The sequence below is a fragment of the Mirounga leonina genome, unplaced genomic scaffold, assembly GCF_011800145.1.
Source record: "Mirounga leonina isolate KUSES-001 unplaced genomic scaffold, KU_Mleo_1.0 Mir_129, whole genome shotgun sequence".
Lineage (NCBI taxonomy): Eukaryota > Metazoa > Chordata > Mammalia > Carnivora > Phocidae > Mirounga > Mirounga leonina.
The window spans coordinates 79346475-79370196 of NW_023270323.1; the positions used below are offsets into that span (position 1 = coordinate 79346475).

The 23722-nt window shown below is 56.9% G+C and overlaps 1 protein-coding gene across 6 annotated transcripts in view; it reads right to left on the reverse strand.

Moving 5' to 3' along the window:
- Nucleotides 1–289: 289 nt before the first annotated feature.
- Nucleotides 290–23722, reverse strand: part of HTT (huntingtin) — a 139330-nt gene continuing 115897 nt past the window's right edge. For all 6 annotated transcript variants that reach the window (XM_035005403.1, XM_035005405.1, XM_035005408.1 and 3 more), the window contains 18 exons: nucleotides 22505–22682; nucleotides 21517–21612; nucleotides 18757–18944; nucleotides 16852–16978; nucleotides 14867–14967; nucleotides 13770–13924; nucleotides 13275–13414; nucleotides 11842–11924; nucleotides 10129–10259; nucleotides 9871–10000; nucleotides 7991–8146; nucleotides 5512–5702; nucleotides 5236–5350; nucleotides 4927–5140; nucleotides 4448–4553; nucleotides 2376–2538; nucleotides 2039–2199; nucleotides 290–1099 (listed from right to left, as the gene is read on the reverse strand). In XM_035005403.1, coding sequence (XP_034861294.1) covers nucleotides 886–1099; nucleotides 2039–2199; nucleotides 2376–2538; nucleotides 4448–4553; nucleotides 4927–5140; nucleotides 5236–5350; nucleotides 5512–5702; nucleotides 7991–8146; nucleotides 9871–10000; nucleotides 10129–10259; nucleotides 11842–11924; nucleotides 13275–13414; nucleotides 13770–13924; nucleotides 14867–14967; nucleotides 16852–16978; nucleotides 18757–18944; nucleotides 21517–21612; nucleotides 22505–22682 — 2649 coding nt within the window. In that variant the 3' untranslated portion in view covers nucleotides 290–885. The remainder of the gene's footprint in view (nucleotides 1100–2038; nucleotides 2200–2375; nucleotides 2539–4447; nucleotides 4554–4926; nucleotides 5141–5235; nucleotides 5351–5511; nucleotides 5703–7990; nucleotides 8147–9870; nucleotides 10001–10128; nucleotides 10260–11841; nucleotides 11925–13274; nucleotides 13415–13769; nucleotides 13925–14866; nucleotides 14968–16851; nucleotides 16979–18756; nucleotides 18945–21516; nucleotides 21613–22504; nucleotides 22683–23722) is intronic.

The following is a 23722-nucleotide window of genomic DNA, read 5'->3' on the forward strand; positions in this document are numbered from 1 at the left end:
GGGACAGGGGAGCGGGCACCTTCCAATCCTCAGAGGGGCTGTGTGAATTCCTGACCGAACACCTGAACGTTAAACATCCCTAAATTCTTATCAGATGGGGACGCGTGAGAAAGAGTGCAGTGCACCACAGAACGTCACCGGCGTGTTAGTAAGACAGACAGGTGCCCGGGGGGAGGAGCTCCGGGGCAGAGAGCAGGGGGCGGCCGGGACAGGACCGGCTCGGGGGGCTTCTGCAGGCGCTGTCGCATGCGGCACAGACTTGGCAATGCACATACTTTACACGGGCATAGAAAGTTACCTTAAAATTAATCTCTTTACTGATATAATTAAACTTTAAATCCTGAGAAGAAAACAGAGAAAGGGAAGTGTGGTGCTGGGTGTCGCGTTCCCAGCACCCCCGACCCGCACACCCCACGGCATTCCCATCGGGGGGCTGGGCATGGCCCTGGCCCCCAGGCCAGAGCCCTGGGGAGCGCTCCCGAAAGCCTGCCGGCGCCACCTTCTGCCTGTGGGACAGCAGAGAGGCCCGTGGCCAACCTGCAAGACCGAGGACTCCGTCCCGGACGCAAGAGCAGCTGTAGCCTGGTGGCCGCGGGCAGGTGGGCGCTAAGAGGACGGGAACAGCCGGCTGGCTGGCGTTTCGCACTAGCTGCAGCACAGAGGGTTAGTGACCAGCGGCTCCTGCCCTCCGCAAGGACTCAGGCTCAACCCCACGTTCCTGCGTGTGGTCCCTGCACGCAGCCTCCCTGCCACAGAGCTCCTCTGCCACGGGCAGAGCCGGACACCGCCTGCTCGGCCACGGCGCGACTTGAGGGGAGGCCTGGGTGCGGAGCCACGCCGGCGTGGGCAGGCCCCCCCGGCTCTGGTGCCTCTGCCCCGTGGCACTCAGCATGTGGCGACCTTGTGGACGTTCCGCAAACAAGTCAGCAATCGATGATATGGGTTTCCTGGTGCCGCGACCACCTCGAACACGGACTGGAAGGCCCGGCGGTCCAGCTCCTCTTCTATCTGGTGTCTGTAAAAGTCCGTGGCCACCAGGCAGAAGAGGTTCACGTCCACCTGCTCCAGCTTGCCCATCCTGCTGATGACGTGGGGAAGGCTGGGAGAGGAGTTAAGGGAGCAAGGCTCGAGTGAGGGAAGAGTGGTCCCCCGTGCGTGCCTCTCCGTCCTCACCAGGCTGTCCTCCCCCGACACGTGTCTACAGACGGGCCCGGGGCTGGGGGGGCCCTGAGAGCCGAGGCCGGGGCACCTGGACTGTGCACCAGCAGCAGCTGCCTCCCAGCTCAGCTCCTGCCGGCCAAGCGGGCATGGCCAGCGGGCACGGCTATGCTGGCTGGAAGCCCGGCCCTGGCCAGCAGGGCAGGGGCGCGGGCAAGCCGGCTGGGGGCGCCCCGCAGCGAGGGGGCTCCGCTCCACAGCACTTACCTGGCCTGGCTCCCCGCACAGCACCGGCCGCCGCTGCTCCCACCGGCCCTGCTCCCGCGGGGAGAGGGCACAGCCATGGCCCCCTGGCCAGGCCCTCCCAGGCAAGGCTGAGCGAGGCCTGCCACCAGCACCCGCACAGCCGTCTGCTCAGACGCGCTGGGCTGTCTTGGGGGAAGGCTGCCAGAGGAGAACATCCCCTTTTGGCAGCCAGCATTTTTGGGGTGGGAACTGGATCTTTACTTAAGCCTTTCACCCGAGAGGATGACACAAGGCACAATGGACCAGGAGTAATGAAAAGCAGCGTCAGCCACAGACCCAGCTGCATGGGGCCCGCGGGCGGGCGGGAGGAGGTCCACAGGGACCTGCGGGAGCACCCCTCCGGCCCGCCTCTCCCGGCGGTCCCGGTCAGTGTGGTAAACACCCGCCTTCCTATTCCCTTACCCACGCTGCACTCTCTCGAGGCTTAAGATAAATGTCATCTGACAGCTGGCTTCCTTGCAAAGGTTAAGCTTCCAAAACTTTAACAGAAACATGAACCCAGATGCTGAGAGGAGAGTCTGCAGGCCTGACAAACAGGAGCCACGGCACGCTGGCCTGGACCCGGGAAGGATACACAGCCGAGACCCACGGGCTGGTGGAAGCGCTGATGAAGAAGCAGGAGAGGCTCCACACGGCCATTGCCACCGGGGTCCTCTGGGTGAAGTTGGAGAGGGACAGCATGACCCAGTCCCGGACCATGGATGACTGCCCGGTGGTGTGCAGCGTCTGGAAAACCTGAGAAAGACGAGAGGCTGGGTCAAGGGGTGCTGCTGGCTCCCAAAGGTGAGGAACTGGGCCCACAGGCAAGTCCACTGGGTCAGCACATCCACATGGTAAAAGGCATTCAGTCTGGAAAGTCTGGGTGGGTCCACCTTGGGGGCCTCCCCGGCCGCGTGACCCAGTGCCCTCACCTTGTACACAACGGTGGCCATGAACTGAGGGTATGGCTGCTGGTTGGAGAGAAATTCTCCAATGACTTTGTTCATGACATCCTGGGGTGGGAAGAAGTCGTCTAAAAACTGAGGAAGGATCCGTGCCACCACTCTGGCTTCACAGGGGAACCCTTTCCTGACCCTAAAAGGAGGGGACACAGGTCAGAGTCTGGCCCCACCCTGAGAGGGCCTGGCATCTGAAGCCAGTTGGGAGATGCCCTGGGTCCTAGACTGTGACCTGCAAGAGCAAACAGGTGACACCCCTCCCTTGCTGACCTCACCGGGGACCTGCAGATGAATGCACAGACCCAGGGCCCCCACCCCATGGAGGAGGCCGATGACTCAGAGAGGGGTTTCTAAGGCATGTCAAGTAATAAGCAGAAAGGGTTTGATGATGCCATCAGAGATAAAAAAAAAAAACTCCTAAGAACACTGTCCATGACATGTTGGCTTCCGTCCACGTCCAAATGCTCTCTGAGCTTCCTCTCAGCTCCCTGTTCCGAAACCACAGCACTGCAGTCAGCAAGGACCTTTCTCCTTCCCTGACGGGGGCCCGCACACACTCCTGCGGACGCCCCTCCGCCCCCGAGACTCCGGTCTGCATGCTCCCGTGAGTGCACACAGAAGGGCCGCATGCTGCGGAAGGCTCCGGAACTGGCCCAGAAACTGGACCCGTGCCCCCTCGCAGGTGTGCTCGGATGCCCGCCTGCAGATGACAGCCGTGGCCGAGCATGTGCAAGGTTGCTGCCCTGGACGATGCCCACGGCTGAACACGACTTCTGTCAACCCGGCCCCACGCTGGGCGTGTGCGGCACGATCAAGCTGCATGCCTGTCGGCACTCGCTACAATCCTGGTTTGTTTGGTTAGCACCGGGGCACAGGGTCCACGAAGGCGGGGACTCAAGTGTGGGCTCCCCTGCCTGCCACCCGGCTGTGGTCGAGCTTGACGGATCTGTGTGGAATGGAAGAAGGGCTACAAACACTCATCTTAAGTGTCAACACAGAAACAGACTGCAATGCTCGGCTTTCCACAACACCTCATCTGGCCCAAGTGGAAAGACGGACAGCCTTGCTCAGCGCGCTCTTGTGAAAGCCAGACACTTCCTGCTGACCGAGCTGAAGGGACAGGACAGGCAGAGTGGCACACAATGGGCCTCCCAAGGCCACGGACGCATCATGTTGCCTGGGCTGGGAGGCCTGGGTCAGAACCCGAGGCCCTGTCCTGGGGAAGGAGCCTGGCAAGGTGCCTGACCCATTTTCCAGAACTGGCAAGCCGAGCCAACTCTGGACACAAGTGCACACAGTGGGGAGAGGCGGGGGTTAATGACAAGCCCTCAGGGGCACCTGGGTGGCTCAGTCGTTAAGCGTCTGCCTTCGGCTCAGGTCATGATCCCAGGGTCCTGGGATCGAGCCCCGCATCGGGCTCCCTGCTCTGCGGGAAGCCTGCTTCTCCCTCTCCCACTCCCCCTGCTTGTGTTCCCTCTCTCACTGTGTCTCTCTCTGTCAAATAAATAAATAATAAAATCTTAAAAAAAAAAAAAAAAAGACAAGCCCTCAGAGGCGCTTTTGTTTATTGTCTAAACCTTTACCATAGTCTACTCAACACTAGTCCCGAGCCGTTGCTAATGCTGCTCAAAGGCTGTGCTCCTCATGGCCCCGGGGGCGGGACCTCGAGGCTCTCCCCTCCCCAAAGGCGGCAGTGTGTGATGGACATCTTTGGGACTGCTCAGAACTCCACGCACAGGACTTGTCTTGTTAACAAGCCCCTCCTGATGCCTCCACACTGAGGGGTGCTGCCCCCCACCTTCACGAGATGGGCAAGGGCTTGGACTGGCCTCAGAGCTGGTCAACCCCAAGCTCCCGGGTGCTGGGGTCCAAGGACTGCCCACCCCTGCAGAGCCCCGAATGAGGTGTATGCATAGTCTAGACACAAGTGGGAAGCTGGTGGACCACAGGGGCAAGGCTGAGAGGAAAGCAGGTGCATGGGAAGGCAGCTGCTCCTGGCGAGCACCCCAGGGCAGCTGACGGCAAAGCTGGGCTTCGTTGCTTACCTGTCAAAAAGAACAGACACGCGTTCCATAGCCACAATCACTGACTCACTGTCTGGGGCGCCGGGGCTGGGGTCTGAGGTTCTGCCCGGACTGATTTTCTCCTTCCCTGAAACAAATCCTTCTGTACGGTTACATGCTTTGAAGACTGTGCCTTGAACGCACACAGGAGTTCAACAAACCCCAAGAGATGATGTGAAACCAGGTGAAGGGAGCTCTCAGCAGCCCAGGGCCCAGCCCAGGTACACAGGGTGCAGTGCTCAGTCCGCAGACCACTTTGCAGTTACAGCAATGTGACCTTGAGCCAATAACCTCATGCTCCAGGCTCTGGGATCTCCCTCAAGCGCCAGTGAGGCCCTGTGGTCTGCGTCCCGAGAATGAGAATGCTCCTCGCTCACTGAGACGGGAGGAGGCCCGTGCGGCCTGCAGCTTGGCGGCACTGACCTGCCGGGCACGGGTGGGCCTGTGCCCCCGCGGCTCACCTGTGTACATGCAGGTGAGCATCAGGCCCAGGGCGGCCATGGCCCGGTGTGGGCTGTGCACATTCACTCTGTCCACACTCAGCTTGACCAGGGACTCCGCATCCAGGCGGCACAGCTGTTCGCACAGCAGGAGGCGCTCCAGGCCCCGCAGGACGCAGTGGTAGATGATGGACGGGGTGGCTTCCTCACTTCCGGACAGCATCACCCCACACATCTGAGCAAGAAGGAAGACTTGACCCTGCCACCCGCAGGTGACCGTGCGCGCACACCCGCTCCCTGCTCCAGAGGAAGGCGCCCAAGGCCGCTCACCTGTATGATTGACGCAGAGAACTCCGGGCCCACATCCAGGGGATAGTTCTCGATCAGGTAGAAGGCGGTGGCACACATCACCAGCACATGCTGCTGGCTATGAATGTTCACGCAGCTGAAACCATGAGGTAAGGCCCAAGCTGACAGTGTGCGGTATCCTCGTGTCTCAGGGGTCTCAGCCCCCATCCCCACGGAAGGGTGCCCCCCACCACGTGATGTGTGACCCCGCTCTGCCCTGGGCCATACAGAGACCCCCACGCAGCCGCTCGTACTCACTGGGCCACCCCTTTGAGGTTGGACAGGAGGTAGTCGCTGATGACTGGGACGAGCTGTTTGGCCGTCTCATCCAGGAGGTCACACTCCAGCACGTAGAGAGCGCCGTGCAGGGCCCCGACCTTGCTGGGCAGGTGGCTGCTCCTCAGGGTACTCTCCAGCAGCCGGCTGACGGGCTCTGCCACAGCCTTATCCTAGAGCGCAGGCACGGGGAGCAGAAGCTAGCCCACGATGAACGGGGGAGGCCAATGACAGGCTGGCCGCACGCTACAGAGGAAGACCGTGGTGCAGCAGGAGCCCCCCCTCCGCGGGCCCGAGCCGCCCTCCAGAGGCCCGCGCAGAGCAGGTGTCCGGTCCTGGCCATCAGGAGCCTTCCCGGCTCCCCGGCTGTGCCTCCCCCGTCCGCGCCAACGCTGTGGCCGGTGCCGACACCCCTTCCTCCTGGGGGTCTGCGGTTTGGGCCGAGCCAGGGAGAGGGGCCCGCGGGACCAGCGCCAGCGAGAGCCCTGCTCCGCGTCTCTAACGAGCTTCCCCAGCAGACAAGACCCCACACGTGTTGTCACAACGCGCTGCCGGGAACAGAGCGTGTCCCACCTGACTCCCCGGGAGAGGGTGCTGGAAGCTGGTGCCTGTTTCCTCTGGACTTTGTGCCCCGCAACGCCCTCCACCTCGTACCTTTTCCCTTCGCTGATTTTGCTTTGTATGGGTTCACTGGGATAAATCCCGGCCTTGAGTATATATGAATCCTCCCAGCAAAAACCCAGGGTGGTCTTGGGGACCCTGAACAGTAGTCTATACTGACCTGGACTAAAACGTTACCTGTGTCCTTTTAGCACCCTAGACCTAGTGGGGTGCAGCAGAACGCAAACATTCCGTGCACACTCCTCCCTCAGGACTCTCTCCTTTTCAGAGAAGAGGCGGCCGCAGTAAGCAGTGTGGAGGTAGGGGAGACTCCAGTGCTCAAGAGCCACCCCACCTGGGAAAGGTGGCTACTGCCGCCTGAGAGTCCCTGCGGGCCACCTGAGGGCCAATGTGCACACACCAGGGTGACGTGATGCCTTCCTAAGGACTCCCACCCGGGGCGCCAGTCCCCACCTCTGCAAACACCAACAGGACCTGCTGTGAGGAAGGCATGTTTCCCAACACCATGTAAGTATCTCAGCAGGAGAGGACCCGCTGTGGAGCCCCGCGGCCTGCACCAACGCGCACACACCTCCACCTTCACGAGGGACGTCTGCGTGCATGTCAGGATGGGGACAGCGTGAACATGCAGCATCTTGCCTTAGGGTCTTCTTAAAAAACGACTATTACTTAACTTATTGACAACACATTTGTCTAGGGGGATCTGGGCCTGAGCACAAAAACACAATTACAATGAAAACGAACCCAGCAGCTCAAACCCCCCACCAAGACGAAAGGACCCCTTCAAGTCCAGCTGCTTCCACATGTCTCTCGACACCCAGAGGGCACACACTTTGAAGTGACGTGCTCACGGGGGAAAGCCAAAAGACCCGTTGTTCCTGCTCCTCAATGGTGGCACCACGACCAACGGCCACCCAGGACGGGGGAAACCTGCCCAGGCACTCGGGGTCAGAGGGACAAATTCAACAGGGGGGCATAGCTGGGAAGGGGCGAGAGTCGGCTCCGGGCCACAGACGCGGGCTCACACCTCTGCCACGCCCCACATGAGCTGGTCTCATCCTCCCGTGTCAGGCCAGGTGCAGGAGACCTGCCGCAGCACCGGGACACACAGGACTGCGTGGGGATGTGGGGAGGAGGCCCACGTGTAGGGCGGATGAAGGAGTTGCCTGCTGCCAACAGGAAGCTGGGCTCCGGAGTCACTGGCAGCGGCTACAGCCCAGGGCACAAGCCAGCTCTGTGCAGCCTGGAGGCCGGTTACTTTCGTCTGGTAGCAGAGCTTCTGCCCCTCACCAGCTAACAAAGGCGGGGCCCGCGCACAAGGGCTTTCATGTGCCCACATCACGTCTGGTGAGCAGGTGCCACGTGGGGACGTATGCGCAGAAAACTGGCGCACGCCGCCCTGGCCGAGTTCTCATCAACTGGATGCAGAGTAAGAAGGAACTCAAAAGTAGGCAGTGTGCCCTCCTGCCAAGAGAAGACCAGAGCACCCAGACCTAGGGAGAGGAGATGCAGGGCGTCTGGGGTAAAACGGCCCCCAGGAGGGAGGCTCCGTCGACAGGAAGCACAGGGGTCTGTGGGGGGCCGTGGGAGACTGTGGAGGAGGAGCCAGTCATGTTTCCACCACCCACACCCCTGGCTCCTAGGGGGATGGGTCACCATGATGACCCAGAGCAAAGGGGTACAGGAGCCCCAAACCGAGGCTCACCCATGACAGCACGCTTTACGGTGACCCACGGAAAGGCAGGGAGGACCTCCTGCCCACGTCAGACCTTCCAAGGCCGAGGCTACGCCCGTGGCATGCAGCCAACACAAGGCGGCCCCCACACCACCTCTCACTCACCATTCCCAGGACGGCAGCCGCCTTGCAGGTGGCGGGTACCAGGTACTGAATAAGAATCTCATCTTCTGCAGGGTGCACCCTCCGCAGCTCTGTCAGCGTCAGATACATCATCTCAAACTGGGTGCGTTCAGTGAACAAGTCTGAGACCACTAGGAGCTGGAGACACAGAGCATTCGGATAGGAAGTGAGGAGTAAAGACCAAAATGCATGTGCTAACATCCACCAGACAATGAAATACAGGCATTCACAGGAGTCCTGACCGGGTACATAAGCAGCCCACACCCGGAAACCTACAATAACAGTGTAAACACACAACGTGAAGAATGACTGGTCGAGTATCTTAAAAATGCCGCTGCATCTACACTGCCCACTGAGAGCTGGCACCTGGATCTCAGTCACGACCGTGGGGCACTGAGAAGATCTCCAAATGCTATTCTGCAAAATGCCAGGCCCCCCTGCAGCATTGGGGACAGGCTCTCCAAAGCCCTGGAGAGAGAAATGGGCCACTGCTTCAGAAATAAATGCTGGGATGATTCCCTGTCTCCCCAAAATGTTCAGTTCTCTGAGGCTCGCTTCTTCACATGACATCCAGAAATCAACGTCCCCAGGCGTGCAGGCCGGAGCGCGGTCTCTCCTCAGAGGCCCGGGTTCGAAGCCAGTGGGGCTCAGCAAGTCGCCAGCAGCAGCCATGCCGAAGGTGGACGCAGCGGACACCGGCGGGCCTCCCGGGCCTCTCAGGGTCAGAACTGCTTCCGGGGTAACACAGACACCGTGTCTGCCTTTTCACTCCTGTTCTCTTCCGACCATAGGGCAGTGTTTTCTAGAAGTCCTTTGATATCAGACTGAATGCAAAGCAGACCTGAGAATCCAACTCTCTTCTAATAAACCAGTCAAGAGATTTGCAAAAATGTAAAACAAGGCTCTTCTTACTAATTCTTTAAAAAGTGTTATTTTTAAACTAAAAGCATCACTGTTATTTTAGATGAATTAACAAGTAAAAAAAAAAATAAGATCTTTATTACAGGTACTTATAATTTACCGATTTTTGGGGGGAAAAAATCAGGTTGTAAACTTCTACTACAAATTAAAAATGAGGTTCTTAAAAATCTCACCTTGACCAGATATCTAATGATCTAAGAATCATAAAAGGTGTGTACTGACAAGAGCCGGGCTCAAAACCACACGCCTGCCGTTACTGGACGGAGGCACATCGGGGACAGAGAACCAGAGCCCCACACGGCAGAGACTAGCAGATGCTTCCAGCTGGCTGGTCCACGGGCAGGAAGCAGGGACGAGGGTCTTGAGCTCCAAACTCTCACTCACTTCCCACCACGTGACGGTAAAGATGCGAAGATGGCGTCTAATGAGGAATGATTTTTAAACCTCCACGTCTGTGCTCTGGGTTCTGTAAACACTGACAGACCTAACCCTTGCACAAACGCTCTTTGGGGTCCTCAAACGCACAGGAACCCGAGTCCGCAGTCTGAGAACGACCGCCTGCCTCGGAGCTTCTCACAGGGGTGTGGACTCGGGACTGTCTGTCCAGCTCTCATATAACAAAGCCGACGTTCACGAGACGGGCCCTTGAGAGGGACGTGGGTAAGCAGGGGTCCTTTAGAGCCTTCACACAACGGGACGCCCCCACAGCACGCCTACCGGCCACGGATCAGAAAGGTACAAACGGTCCCTCTGTGGCTGGAGAAATACCACTTGGTCCTCCTGCACGTGTGAGCCGCCAAGAGCGCCCTCCCAGGTCCCCAGAGACCTCGAGCTACGCGGGCGGGCGCGGTGCCCACGCTGCTGCGGGTGCGCACAGCTGTTTGCACTGGCCCCGTCACGAGCGCCACGTGCCTGCAGGGCAACGGGGAAGGCAGACTTACAGATCGAACCACTTCACTGATCAGGATGATGGGCGTCCTTCGGGCTGACCCTGACGGTAGGATCCAGCGACTGTACAGTTCGAGCAAAAACTGGGAACAGGAGTGGATATCGACCCCAGCCCGGTGCTTCCTGCAGAGCAGACCAGAGGGGCAATCGCCCACACATAAGATGAGAGGCTCATTCCAAGAGGTACCCAAACAAATCAAATTACTGCGAGGAGAGTTCAAAATGCTTGAAATGAAAGGCAGATGGGAAACCTGGAGTTGACGGGTGATGTGGGTGGAGACGCAGGGGCGGGAACATCGGCCTCCTCCTCCTCCTCTTCCTCCCACTCCTCCTCTCTCAGGGGTGTGATGCTGTTCCCCAGCCACACGGAGTGAATGGACACCTTCAGGAGACAAGGCCCCTGGGCTCAGCGCTCAGGGCACAGGCGTGGCTCCGTCCCCTGAGCTGCGACCCCCCAGCTTATTCCTGCTTCTTCTGGAGATGGTGGCAAGGGTGCTGAACAAGAGTCGACCCGTCCCCCAGGGCTCCTCCCCACGCTGCCAGTCCACCCAGACCACGCTCCCTCTCCACAGCCCCTGTGCTCCCACACGTGTCGGCATGGGAGTCCTCCGGCGCGCAACACGGACTTCACCCTCCCAGCCAGCAAGCACCCAACTCCCACTCCGCACAAACAGCCATTTCCCCTTTGGATCCCACCAGCCGTGGGGGCCCTGGCAGTGGGCCGGCAGGCTGGAGGCAGCTGCCTGAAGGCTGCCATAGACGGAATATGAACCACGAAGCCTCAACGTCATCTTCGGGCCTCGAGAGAGGGCGGCCCCTCTGCTCCCCTCACTCCCCAACAGCCAGTGATGGCTCAGCACAGAGGGATGTGGGAGCCGGCCGGTCTCCGGACAGGACAGGGCAGGGTGCGGTCAGGGCTCTGCTCCCGATGGCTGGACGTGAGCACAGATGCTGAAGAAAGGACGCAGCTGGGCAAACGCCTCTGGACCCAGAAGGAGGCCAGGTGCCCCCGAAAGCCACAGTTGCTCACTTGCAGCCTGCTCCTCAGAAACCCACTTCTGTAGAAACAACACTGAGCCCCATCACCCTGATTTATCTCAGGGGCAGAAACTTCACTGCAAGGACAGCACGGATAGCCTGGCTGTGTCCCCTTGCGCACAGAAGAATGTCTGAGCAGGAGACAACAGGATGGAGCGGGCCTGGGGGCCCTGCCGCAAAGCTGTGCCCAGAGCCGCTGGGGATGCCCTCAGGACAAACAAGTGTTTCTGACCCCTGCTGTGGCCAATGTCCCCTGAAACAAAAGCTAAAAAGAAAACAGTCCTGCATAACTGCTTTCTAAGTAAACCAGCAAGGTTTGAGAGGACACAGAAATGGACAGAACGGCCAGCAGGCCGCCCATGGGAGTCCCCTGCACCCAGCACACACATGCTCATGGCTCCAGGAGCCACATCCCTGTCCTCCAGCTCCTCGACCTGCACTATCACATGCGTGACTGTCCTATCTTTCTCACAAGGACACGGAAACACACAGTTCAAAGTGACCTACCCAGGAAGCTGTCGACCTGGCACCCAGAGCCGGCCCATCAGCTGCACTGGGCTATGTGACCACACTTCCCTCTGACCTAGCAGCTGGGATGCTGAGCCAAATCCGTGGCCCCCTGGAGCAAGGGCCCTTCTGTGTGTTCACTCCACCCCAGCTGCCCTTGCCTGGCTGTCTGACGCCCCAGACCTAAGCCTGACTCTCAGCATCCTGCTACATTTACACTCACATCCTATGTATACAAGAGACCTTAAATCTTCCTTGGAGTAGAGACTATAAATGAGAACAAATAAAAGAAAAACCCTTAAAAAACGCATGTAATTTTTCTGGACGCAGCCAATGGCCCAAATTCACGGCAGTCAAGAGAGAGCGAGGAAAGCAGGAAGACATGCCCTGGCTGTGGGGCAGCGGGGGGGGACACTGACCTGGCCGAGCTTATAGCTCATGTTCCCCAGCTCCCGCTCGGGGTTGATCTGCAGCAGAAGCTTGTCATGGCTGATGAGGGCACCTGTAGGGCGACAACACCGTGTATGCTATCCTGCGTAGAGCCTACCTGACAGCACCCGCCCCGGGCAGCAAGGTGGACAGCTCTGCAGAACCCCAAGGGTCTCTGGGGTTTTCTCTGGCAGGGCCAGTGCGGCCAATTCTGAATTACCACTTTTTCTCTGTAACAAACCAGCTTCTGACTCTGCATAGGAGCCGGTTGGGGGCTGAGCTGCAAAGGCCTAAGTCAGCAGCTGCAGATGGGGCGGTGGTCCCACAGGTGCGCACTCCGGGGGCCCAGACGACAACGTGGGTGGGCGACACCTCCCGGGACCCTGCCCCGGTGTCCAGGCTGTCCGGTTGCGCCCACCAATGCCCCCACTCAACCCATCTTCTCCACAACCACTGTCTTTCACACCCTCTATACCCCAAACAACCCTCGTCCCCCAGCCAGAAGTCCCTGGCTAAGCCTTCACCAGACCTAGCGTCAATGCACCCTCTCCCGGGACCCTTCCTGACCGCGTTCTCCTGGGGCGTTTGCACCTCTCCCGGTACCCACTCGCCCCGGCCTCCTGTGACAGTGAATGAGGCCACTTCTCTCTCCTAGGGGCAGAAGCTGCTCAGGGGACCCATGGCCATTGCAGTGCACACTTCTGAGCTTAGTCCAGCACTCCAGTAAATGTCTAGTGTCTGCACGTCCACACAGAACGCTCTCCAGGTAAAGCATTCGAGGTGTTTAAAATCACAGGACCTAACAACTCCTAAAAAAACCGTTGTGCTAAAATACTGTCTGTTCAACAAAAAACATATGCATTTAAAAAAAACAAACATAAAATTTCCTTCTTTTAAGCTAGGGTGGTTGACACACTCCAGTGCCCATTACAGGGCAGGCACACAGCCTGCAGGCCCAGACAGAACAGGCGCACCTGGCCAGCAGCAGATGCAGGGCCGGAGGAGGGAAGGGCCGCTGGGGGCGGACGGCTCAGACCCAGGGATGCCCAGCCCCGGCAGGCTCTCAGAGAGTCCAGTCCTGCTCTTGCCATAGCGCTCTCTGCTCTGAAGCCGGAGAGTCATGGGAGAGACTAGTTCGGCTTCTACACTCCCACGCGGGCTGCCCGTCTCAGGCTGAGCCACTCCGCTCCCCCGTGCCCTCACTGGTGAGGGACAGCACTCCGTTCAGCTCCAGACTCGAGCTCCAGACTGCTAAAATCGCCTGGTCCTGACCGAGACGGCTACTCATGAATTAGGGCCATGCAGTGAGGACCACGGCCTCCAAAAAGATGCCTCCAGTCCTTCTGCCCAGCCGGTGGTGTTAGTATCTTGGTCACATTCTTGTTCTGGCCCAGGTACAAACGGCCCCTCTTCCCACAGGTACCTGTCGTAGCTGGAGACAGAGAAGGGACGGGGTCCCACGCCTGGTATAAGTGATGCGTGGCGATGTTCTCTCTCTTTGAAACCATCGCTTGGATTTCCTGCTCTACAATTCCTCGGATAATGCTCAGCTTCCTCCCAAACCTAAAATTCAGAACAAAGGTTAAAGAATATTTTGCTTCCTTCAAAATCTTAAAAGCAAAAAACCTCAGGGCTTCCTCCAGCTTTGCCTATAGGAAACAGAGGCACCTGTAATAAGGAATGACACTCCCTTTGAGGGGACTCCTGTCCACGTGCCCTCGGCTGGTTCTTGATCTGCTAGAGTCTGCCCTAAACACTCAGCAGACCCCACTGCCCCGGTCACCAACCCTCCTGGATCTGCACCCTACACTGAGGCTGCACACACAGGGGTTTTGTCGCTCTGGCAACAAAGCAAAGGGCCCAGGGTGAAGGTGCTGGTCACTCTGGGCAGGGTGGACAGGCACTTCACTGTTCCCACCTGGTGTCGAGGGCTTTGAGGGGCTTGTTCCGGGGCTGCTGTTCCAAGCAGCTCACGGCTGGGTTGCCGGCCACGGGCACGGTCATGGCGCTCAGCACCAGGGAGGTGATGGCCTGCACGGCCAGGACATTGATCTGGGTCCGCTCCGTGTCTTCCTGCAAGGAGAGCTCGCACTTTACCCAGTCACGAGCGGCCAGACACCCGGAACCACTTCTGCCCCCACCTGCACACAGAACCCGAAGGCTGTGGTTCTCAGGCTGCATGGTCTTTGGGTGAGCCCCGAGTGCTACAGATGGACACGTCTTCCCAGCAAGGGTCCTGTCTTGTCTGCCTAAGTTCCCTGCATCTGGGACTTGAAATAAATCTGATGGCCAATGTCTACCTTTCAAAGCAAGGTCTCCTATAGGCACAAACCTCCTAATACAAATTACTTTTTAAGATATTGCCCTTAAATTTCCTCACTCTTTTTAGGAACTCTGCGTATGACAACCTGTTAGTTCTACACGTGAATTTGAAGTCACTGGTGATTTCGGACATATGTGTACTCTTTGAACTGACATTTCTACAAATTTTTGCCATACCATCTACTGGAATTAAGGACTTCTAGCCAATGGCTTTCCAATATCTCAGACTTTCCCTTACCAGAACATGGCTTTTACTAACATTATGTACCTTAATATTCTAGGAAGCCCGATAAACTTCTGCAAAGCAGTCAAATGAACACAGGTACATACACATCCATGGCCTTTATCACGTGCCTTTTCATTCTGATTCAACCTACACACTGCACGTGAATACTGATAAGCAGAACTCAGACATATTTTCAGGAAAGGGCATGATGCTACTGACCCTTAATGCGTGATGCGCCATGGTAAAGTGTACTGTGGCCACTGGCAATCAAGGCCACTCAAACTCGAGGGAATCTGCTCCTGCTCTGCAACATTAGTCGAGGTATGACTTGGCTACCCTGGTAAACATAAGGGAAGACCAAAACAACGAGCCTGCTGCCCTTCTCTTGCCCCCCACGAGCAAGTCACCAGCTGTCTCGACTGCCTGGCTACTGGCCAGTGGACGGGCGGGCCTGCACGCGGCCTTACTTCCGGCGGGCTCTCCTCCTGCTCCATCACGAGGGGCTGAGTCACCAGGACGCCAAGGAGGGTGGCCCACGTTTCCTCAAACTGGGTGCGGCTGGTCCACCCTAGGAAGGCAAATGTTACATGAGACAAGGTCGCCGGCTCCCCAGACTCCTTGATGTGACGTGGCAGCTGGGCCTCACGGCTGCAGCCGAAACAGGCCCCGCCCCCGGGAGCCGCACAGCAGCCCCCCTGACCCCACGCCAGTTCTAAGATGCAGCCGCACTGCCAGGTGCACTCCCAGGCAAGGACACGGAAGCACCCACATCTGAGGCCACACGACAAGCAAGCGGCCCCCTCTCCGCCCCTGCGGCAGGGATGCAGTCAGGCGAAGGGATGTCTGAGCAGCTGGCCACACTTGGGTGGGTCCGTGCCGCTCCTGCCCTGCTCACCAGAGGGCTCACGAGTCTTCCCCAAAGACAAACCGTGGCACCGAGCTGTGGGCCGCACGACCGTGCGCAGACCCCAGCCCACTGGGCAGCACGCTCTGAGTGGGTGCCACGTGTGCTCTGTGAATTCTCAGTAAAGCTGTTCAACATAAGTTAAAGCAATGGTTCCTCTGACCCTGTCTAGAAAAACAGCAGATCAAAAAAGGACGTGACCCAGCTGGGGCACTCACGTCTGGCAAAGGCATGTCTAGCGGGTCGCCCTCAAGCACCGTCATCAGCGGCAGAGCCCGAGGTGAGGGGTGAGTGCCACGCTTCCTGCTCCCACGCGTGACCTGGGAGGTAGACATGGCCATGCCACTTGCATCAGGGCTACAAGGGACAGGAAGGGGGTGCTGAGGGCAGGAAACAGAGCATCTAACTTGAGGGTCTCCTTGGTAAACTGGATGCAGAGGGATCAGATGCAGACAGACAGACCTAGTGAGGCAGGCAGACTACAGACGATGTTTACACAATTTAAGGGAAAAGAAAAGAACGAACAGAGACAAGGCAAGAGTGAAGGCAACATCAGGAAGAGACTGTGGAGCTGTCAGGGTCCCTCCCACAGGTCTGAGTGAGGATTCGAGCACGAAGATGCCTGAGCAAGAGCGGAAGTGACAGCATGCAGCGGGCGGCCAGGAGACTGCCCAGGAACCACTTTCAAGGACAGGAAAGAAACAAAGCTTCCCGAGGCAGCCAGTCTTAGGTCGCTGCTGAGACGGCACTTTGGACAGGGTAACCAATTGCCTACTTCACTCAAGGCAAAAGGAGAGGCAAGATGGTATCAGCTGCCTGAAACTTCCGGGATCAAGATGAGCACAAACTCTGCAGAAGCCTGAGACGGCAGGGGTCACGGGGATGAAGGGCGGGCCGCACGGGCAGGCAGGTGCCCACACCAGACTCAGGAGACCGATGTTCTGGGAAACACCATAGCTGGACACAGCCAACTACAACCCTCCCACCGGACCGGACCTCCAGCCATGAAATAGGGACAAAAAGGCAAGCCACACCGTGCCGCAGGAAGTGGAGAAGCAGCCTGATGGAAAACCACTAAAGCTGCCCTTTACTGATGACTGCACCAGTCGAGTCTCGTTACGCATAGCGTAACAGCGCTACGAATCCACGACACTGGGGGTCCTAGAGGCTAAGATGCCTGCCCCACCGCCCAGAGGCCAGTGCTGTCTCACAGGATGAAGCCTCCTTCCCCTGCTCGCTCCATTTGCTCACTCTGCACCCGAGGAAACAAGAGCACGCTGAGCTGGGCTGCACGTGATCCATCACCAGGGGCCTGTACTGACTTCCAATAAGACTGGTGTGTGAAGACTTGGGGTTAAGCCCCCCCATCTCTCTCACACACCCCCAAACACCACACCAACCCGGAGAGAATTTTTCACGGTGCCAGTTCGCATTCACTGCAGAATGTACGCACACATGATCATATCACACCCTACATCCCTTGTGGAATAAACAAGAAGAACTAGGCGCTTTGAGGACTAACAATTCTGGAAGAGAAACCCAGGCTACCTAGTGCATTGATGCGGTAGATGAACTCTTTAAAGACTTCCTTCTCCTGGAGGAACTCCACCGGGATCTCAGGGAAGCATGTGCCAAAGTCACCTCCCGGCTTGGGCGACCATCCGAGCTTCCAAACCTGAGAAGATGAAAAAGAAACAGTGACCCCAGTCAAGTCAGGACAGCCGCACTTCAAGGAAACCATGAAGCATCCTTTCTCTAAAATGGTCTTCCTCCAGAGGCCACATGCCTACTGACGGCTCACGCAGACATTCCCAAAAGCGAGTGCACCATCCTTCCGGAAAAACATCTCCCATGCATCGCCCTCGCCCAAGGATCGCCTGCCCCATCATGAGCCTCCTGGGTCTGCTCTGACCTCCTACTTCCCTGACTCGCCTGCTCCCAACCTGGCCCGGCCCCTTTCCCTGCCACCACCCCTCTGCAACCCCCAGCTGGCTGTTCTCAAGTAGGGTTCTTGAAGGTTCGTGTTGGCAGCCCCCAGCCGTCGAGGGCAGGCAGGAACACCCTCGCCCACAAACAGCAGCTGGTTTGTCAGACGAAGGCAGGCATCAGATGAAGTTCAGCCGCACACGCACACAGAGTCACTGGTGAGCAGCCACAAAAAGCCGTGCTGTCCACGCTTGTAAACCCCGCCAGCAGAGAGTGACCTGAGGCGGACCCGATGCTGTCCTGGCAGCAGGAGCAACCACCCTTCCAGCCAGCTGAGTGGACCCTTCAGCTCCCGATTCCCCAAGCCCACCGTGGGGGCCTCGGAGACACGGCCAGCCCACCTCCACGGCGCCGGCGCCTCTCAGTCCGCTCAGGAAGATGCGTCTCTCGCTAGCGTCGCCGAGCTGCTCAGCACACCCTGGCGGGGCGCCCTCCTCGCGGGGCCCTGGCGCATGCAGCTCCACGCAGGTGACGACCCTGGCTCGAGGAGTGCCCCCTACAGCACGTGCCCCATGCCGGCGCGTCTGCTCCAGACACCGCAACCTCCAGGAGGGGCCCCCCCACCGCGGCTCCCCGCTCCCCTCCAGAGGAGCAGCTGTCTCCAGACCTACACTGACTCCCTGTGCCCGGCCGCACCCTGCACGGTGCCCACTGTGCTTCTCTAGCGGGCTCTTCCTGCTCTCTTCCCAGCGGGCACGGGGCCGCAGACGCGCCTCCCTGGCACACCAGGCTGCAGCCGCTGCTCGGCGTGAGCCCTCCGGATGGGCCCCCGTTGCCCCCGGGGGGCAGCCTGCCCAGCGTCTCCCTTTCACACACAGGCACTGAAGCTGTGCCCACTGGCAGGCACAGGTCCTTTCCAGGGAGAAGCAAGGTCGCGGCTCACCTTGACCTCTGGCTGTGCTGTGTTCACCCCGAGCCCCTACTTCTTGTCTCGGCAGCTTCCCCAGGGAGGGGCCGTCCGGCCACCTTCGACCCTCAACTCGCTCACACTAAGCCCTTCCTGTTACCTGAGACAAGAATCCTGACAAATGCTGGCTTGAAATTGATTCTGAGGACAGTCTGGAATCTGGAGTTTCAAAAGTGGTCACGCCCAGACAGCTGAGCAGTATCAGACGGTGCCTGCTTTTACGTACCCCAGGGGCACCACTTCCAGTCTACCGCTGAAAGGGAGCTGACTTACTCTCTGATCACATCCAACGTCGAGCACCGACCAGTGGGAGACGAAATCTTACTTCTGGACATAGTGCCTCACCCCGTGTGGGAAAAGCCAGCACTTCTACCATGACTGCTGTCACGCCCAAGGAGACCAGACAGGTGCCAGGACCACACAGCACGCAAGGCTCTGGCCGCCAAGGGGAGGCACCTGAGCAGCCAGCTCCCACTCTCACCCTCAGGAGCCCCCAGCTAGGGGCTGGCCTGCACATCTCATTCATTTCGGGTTTTCTGCCAAGGAATGACCAGACTCACCAGTGGGGGGACGCGCGTATAGCTGTTGACGAGGGGTAAGCGAGCCAGGCTGACGATGATGTTCCTGAGCACCAACGTGAGAAACGCTGGGGTGTTGCTATTCCTTTTATGCCCCAAGGCCAACACCGACGGCAAAGACTCCACCATTTCTGCCACCATCCCACAGGCTGCGGTGATATATGCCGGGTCTAAAAACAAACACCAGGGTTCAGAGGGCTGTTCTATCGAAACACATCGCAAACCCGCCACCTATGCTCCCGATCTTCCCACCCCCGCCACGGCAGAAGGCACACGCCTGCAACCAGTCGCTCAAGCCACAAACGCAGAGCCCCCCAGACGCCCAGGCAGTACTGAGGGCCTGCAGATTTTATCACCTTCCAACCTATTGAAACCGGCACTCTTCTCCATGCTGGCCAGGACCGTGGTCTTGAACCTGTCTCCCGCTCCGGGTCCCAGCCCTCCTGCCCACCCTGCACTATGTGGCCAGCACACGCTGGTGAACACCCGGGAGCAATCGTGCTCCAGCTTGCCCTGGTCCTCCCAGGACCTTGTGCTGCTCTCTATGCCGACGTGCAGAGCACCAGGTTGTCCATCTCTGGCTCACTGTTTCCTGAGATCAGGGGTTCTCCCGGGCTGCTGGTGGGATTCTGACGGGGTGCCAAGTCTCCCCTAGAACTCCTGAAGCAGGATGCTGAGGACAACCCCACACGCAGCCTTAGGTAAGAGCCGCAGCGCGTCACGGGCAGGGACTGCTTTGCATTCACACTGAGTCTGCCACGCAACATGTGCCAGAGCATCATCTGTTGAGCTGACAAATGTTCTGGGTCGTGCATGAATATACCCCATGGTTCATGAGATCTGACAGGCTAAGCACCTTCATCATATGGACAGTGGATTCTTACTGGGCTTACGGAGTCAAGCCCCAAGCTGAGAGAAATGAAGCTGCCTTTAATAATACTGTCCTTTTAAGTAAACTTTGTGCCCAGGGCTCAAACTTCTGACCCCAAGACTAAGAGTCACATGCTGTACCGACTGAGCCAGCCAGGCGCCCTTAATGGGCAATCTGTAAGGGGTATTATCTTATCCAGGTGATAAAAAGAGCAATCTTCTTCCTCTGGCCAGGAAGAAATTAACTGGCCTATACTGGGCCACGAGGAGTAAGTACAATCAACATAAACTACATACGCTCCAGCCTATGGGCCTGTCTGCTCTGACGCGACCCCTTGAAATGCCAGGATTATTTTCAGAGGAATGGAAATTCGTATTATGAATCAAACTACGGGAATGTTTACTGAGCACTTATAACAAGACTGGCACTTGCTCTGGGTGCTCTGATTTATGTAATCCTCATACCAACCCGAGGTCAGTGCCACCCATATCTCCACTGCAGAGGCTCTGGCTAGAACGTGGCCAAGCATGGGGGTAAGTGTTTGCATAGCCCTCACATAACAACGAGAAGTCATGAAACCACAAATTAAGGGATGACAGAACCAGGGAGCCTCGAGGAAAGCACCTGGAGAGGAGCTTGGCTGTGTTGTGCAATACGCTGTTCCTGGACAGGGTTATACCATTACAGAACCTTAAACAGGCGACTGGAAGAAAAATCACCATGCTGACTACGAATGACAGGAAAAGGCCATCCTCACCTGGCTGGCTGGTACACATGCCGGCAAAAGGACAAAGCATGTATGTACTTGCTCGGAAAGAGGCACGTTTCCTAAGCCACCAGAGCACGGCTAAGACTCGGGATTCCGAGGTAGAGCGTTCCATGAAAAGAGGCAGCCAAGAACCGCCAGGGGGCATGTGCTTCCCCTCTCTGTGGATGGGCTGCAGGCGGGTACTCCAGCCACACCCTCTGGGTGAAGACGCCTGGAGGCCCCCAGGGACAAGCAATCACTCAGCCAAGAGCTTTTTCCCCGACCTGCCTCTCCACACTGCCAGCGAAAGACCTGAATCAGGAGAGAACATGCACAGCCATGGTGCACGTCTAAGTCTAAACAAGGCTTAAGTGGATGGGGTGTGGATGTTTTTTCTGCAGGAAGAGTAGTAACTTCCATTTAAAAATCCACCAAAACAGATGACTCAGGTTACCTAACATTCATGTGGGTATGTATGCTAACTTCAAGTCCCTCAGTATTTTCCACGCAGTCGCTCATCACTGGATAAACGTTTGTCCATGAGCACTTACGACAGCAAGCACACAGAGTGCGAGCGCAGTCCTGCCCCGGGAGCTCAGGGGGCTGAGTCTAGGTGAGAGGCCTAGAGCAGGAAGCACTAGGGTGGAGGAGCAGCTGTGACAAGAGGGGCGTCGGGAGGGCTCCCGGGAGTGTGACGCCCCAGCCGAGTTTGGTAGGCCAAAGAAAGCCAGATGAAGAGAGCCAGCGTGCTCGCAGGAGAGACAGCACACGTGAGGTGACGTACTCAAATTGCTCTCAAATCTGGAGATAAGCAACAGAATGTAGCTAAATTAAGTAAGCTTTCAAATGTCCACACTGACCCTTTTAAAAGTCTCTTTTATGAATGAATTTCAAGCCCTCAGAAAAACCGGGTAAGAAAGAACGGATCTTGGGGCGTCTGCCTTCAGCTCAGGTCACGATCTCAGGGTTCTGGAATCGAGCCTCACATCGGGCTCCCTGCTCAGCAGAGAGCCTGCTTCTCCCTCTTCCACTCCTCCTGCCCGCTTATGTGCTCCCTCTCGCTCTCTCTCAAATAAATAAATAAAATCTTAAAAAAAAAAAAAGAACGGATCTTGAGACTTACTTTGTGTGTTTGAATCTACTTCATCCTCTCTGGAAGCCTTTGTGGTGTTCATCCTTCTTTCTGGACTAAGAAGCTGATCCCCAGGCTGCACCACAACTAAAAATCACAACAGAACAAACAATTTCCAAACACTTTTACTATTCCTTTTTATTCAAATTTTCACATTTATGCAAACATTTCAAGGTGAAAGACTAAGTCAAATGAGGTGAGGATTTCCTATAGTCAATTTTAGACAGTACCAGACTTAGGCATCAGTCTCTGGGCTAGTCTGAAATGCATGGTACTTGAGTTTTTTGCTGATATTTCCACGTCTGTCCACTGCCTACTGTTTGCCACGTCTTGCCCTGAAGGTTTTTATCAGACAGCTCGTGATTCATTACTGCTAAAAGCATCACTGCAATCCCCAAGAAGTCTCGCTTTGAAAAATTACTCCCTAGATCTTCGTTTTCAAGCTGACTACAAATGCACAGATGAAAACAATTTAAACAATCAAACTTCAAAACACCCTCTAACATGTAAACTATAATGTCCAATTTTTGAGAAATTTTGGCTAATGACCCTTGTTAAGGACACTGTCCCTTGAAAAGAATAAGTCACTTTTATTTTATAATATATTAATATTACAATGCATTATAGAAACAAGCATTCTGACTATAACAGAAAACAATCTTTTTAATGTAATCTTATTAAATCTTATGGTCATTTGGGACTAAAAGCATGAAACAGTCAAGTAGGACCAGAGATCAAAGCGACATAAAATTAGAGGAGTATTTTTTATGAAAGCTGAAACTCCAAAATCTAAACAAAATGACTACAAAAGCAAATTCAAATCCAATTCTAGTGCCGAATCCAAGACACTGGAGATGAACACAAGGCCCATATTTTATCCACCGAGTCACCCCCGGTTCCTCGCTCGGCACCTGGTAAACAGAGTTGACTGCCGGTCCCAGTGATAGAGGACAGAAATGTGTCGTGGTCACAGACTCACCGGCTTCCAAGACGAAGCGGACACAGTGAATGAGAGAGCAGGCATGGGTGACCATCTCTGGGGAGGATAGCACGCTCCAGAGGCTGGGCAGCTGCAGGGCCAGGCAACAGCAGTCTAGGCCGGCCTGTAGGTCCAGACTCAGTGGGATCTGCTCATGGATCAAATGCCACGCCAGGGCCTAGAGGGGAGGGTCGACGTGACAGGAGGCTTAGGCCCGCTTCCTTCCTGTCTCTGAGCTGCCGGGGAAGCAAACCACCCCCAGCTCTCTGGGAACTGTCCCAAGAGCGAGAAGCCGGCAGGTCCAGACTATGATTCGAGGGATGGGACCCTGTCGCCCACTCCCTTACATTCCAGCCTGACCACCCACTCCCAAGAGTGCCTGGGCTCACTTCTCTGCCAGAACGGCCACCCTGATCTCACTGCTTCTCCTTCCTGCAGCACCGTGGGCTCCTCTAGAAATCCTTCCCTGGCCACACGGCCTCCAGGTCAGGCTCCTCCTCGGGCCTCCCAGGGTGCAGGCAGAACCTGCCTCGGTCATAGTCAGAGACTGAATCTGAGAGCATGGGGCCTGGAGACGGCCAGGCTTGGGTTCAGATGCCAATGGGCTACTTCTTAGTGGGTGAAACCCGGACAAGCCAGACAAACATCTCCAAGCCCTGCCTTCCTCGTCTGTGAAATGGGAATAACAGAGCCCATCCCGCCCCGCACAAAGCAGGCACGGGACTCCGTACGGGAACCGTCTGTGAGCCTGCCAGCCTGCACACTGCACGAAGACCTGCAGGACAGGTGTCAGCAGCCATCTGACTTGGGCCGGCTCCAGCAGGCGCCTGTTCGTCGCGTGCCCTCCTGACACCTACCTCTCTTCCTGCTGGCAGGTGGAGCTGATGCTGAGTCAGCCGTGTCCTGCTCAGGCTGACAAACACAGCTCGGGCTCTGGCTGCAAGGATGTAGGCTAGACTATTTGCCAGAAGTTGTATGGAAAAGTGATGCACCCACAATGTGTACACATGTTGGGGGTGATTATAAGTGTCAACACAGTAATTTCCCATGGCTGAAACATCCAGGTTTTTACTCTATTTAAAGCCTAATAATTTTCGCAGATTATTTTCTTTAATTATCTAAAATTAGGATATACTCTACATTCGCAGTGCTTCCTTTTCCTTAGAGAAAACATATTTAATGGATGTCTGTCCTGAAATCAAAGGCATCTTAAGAGTC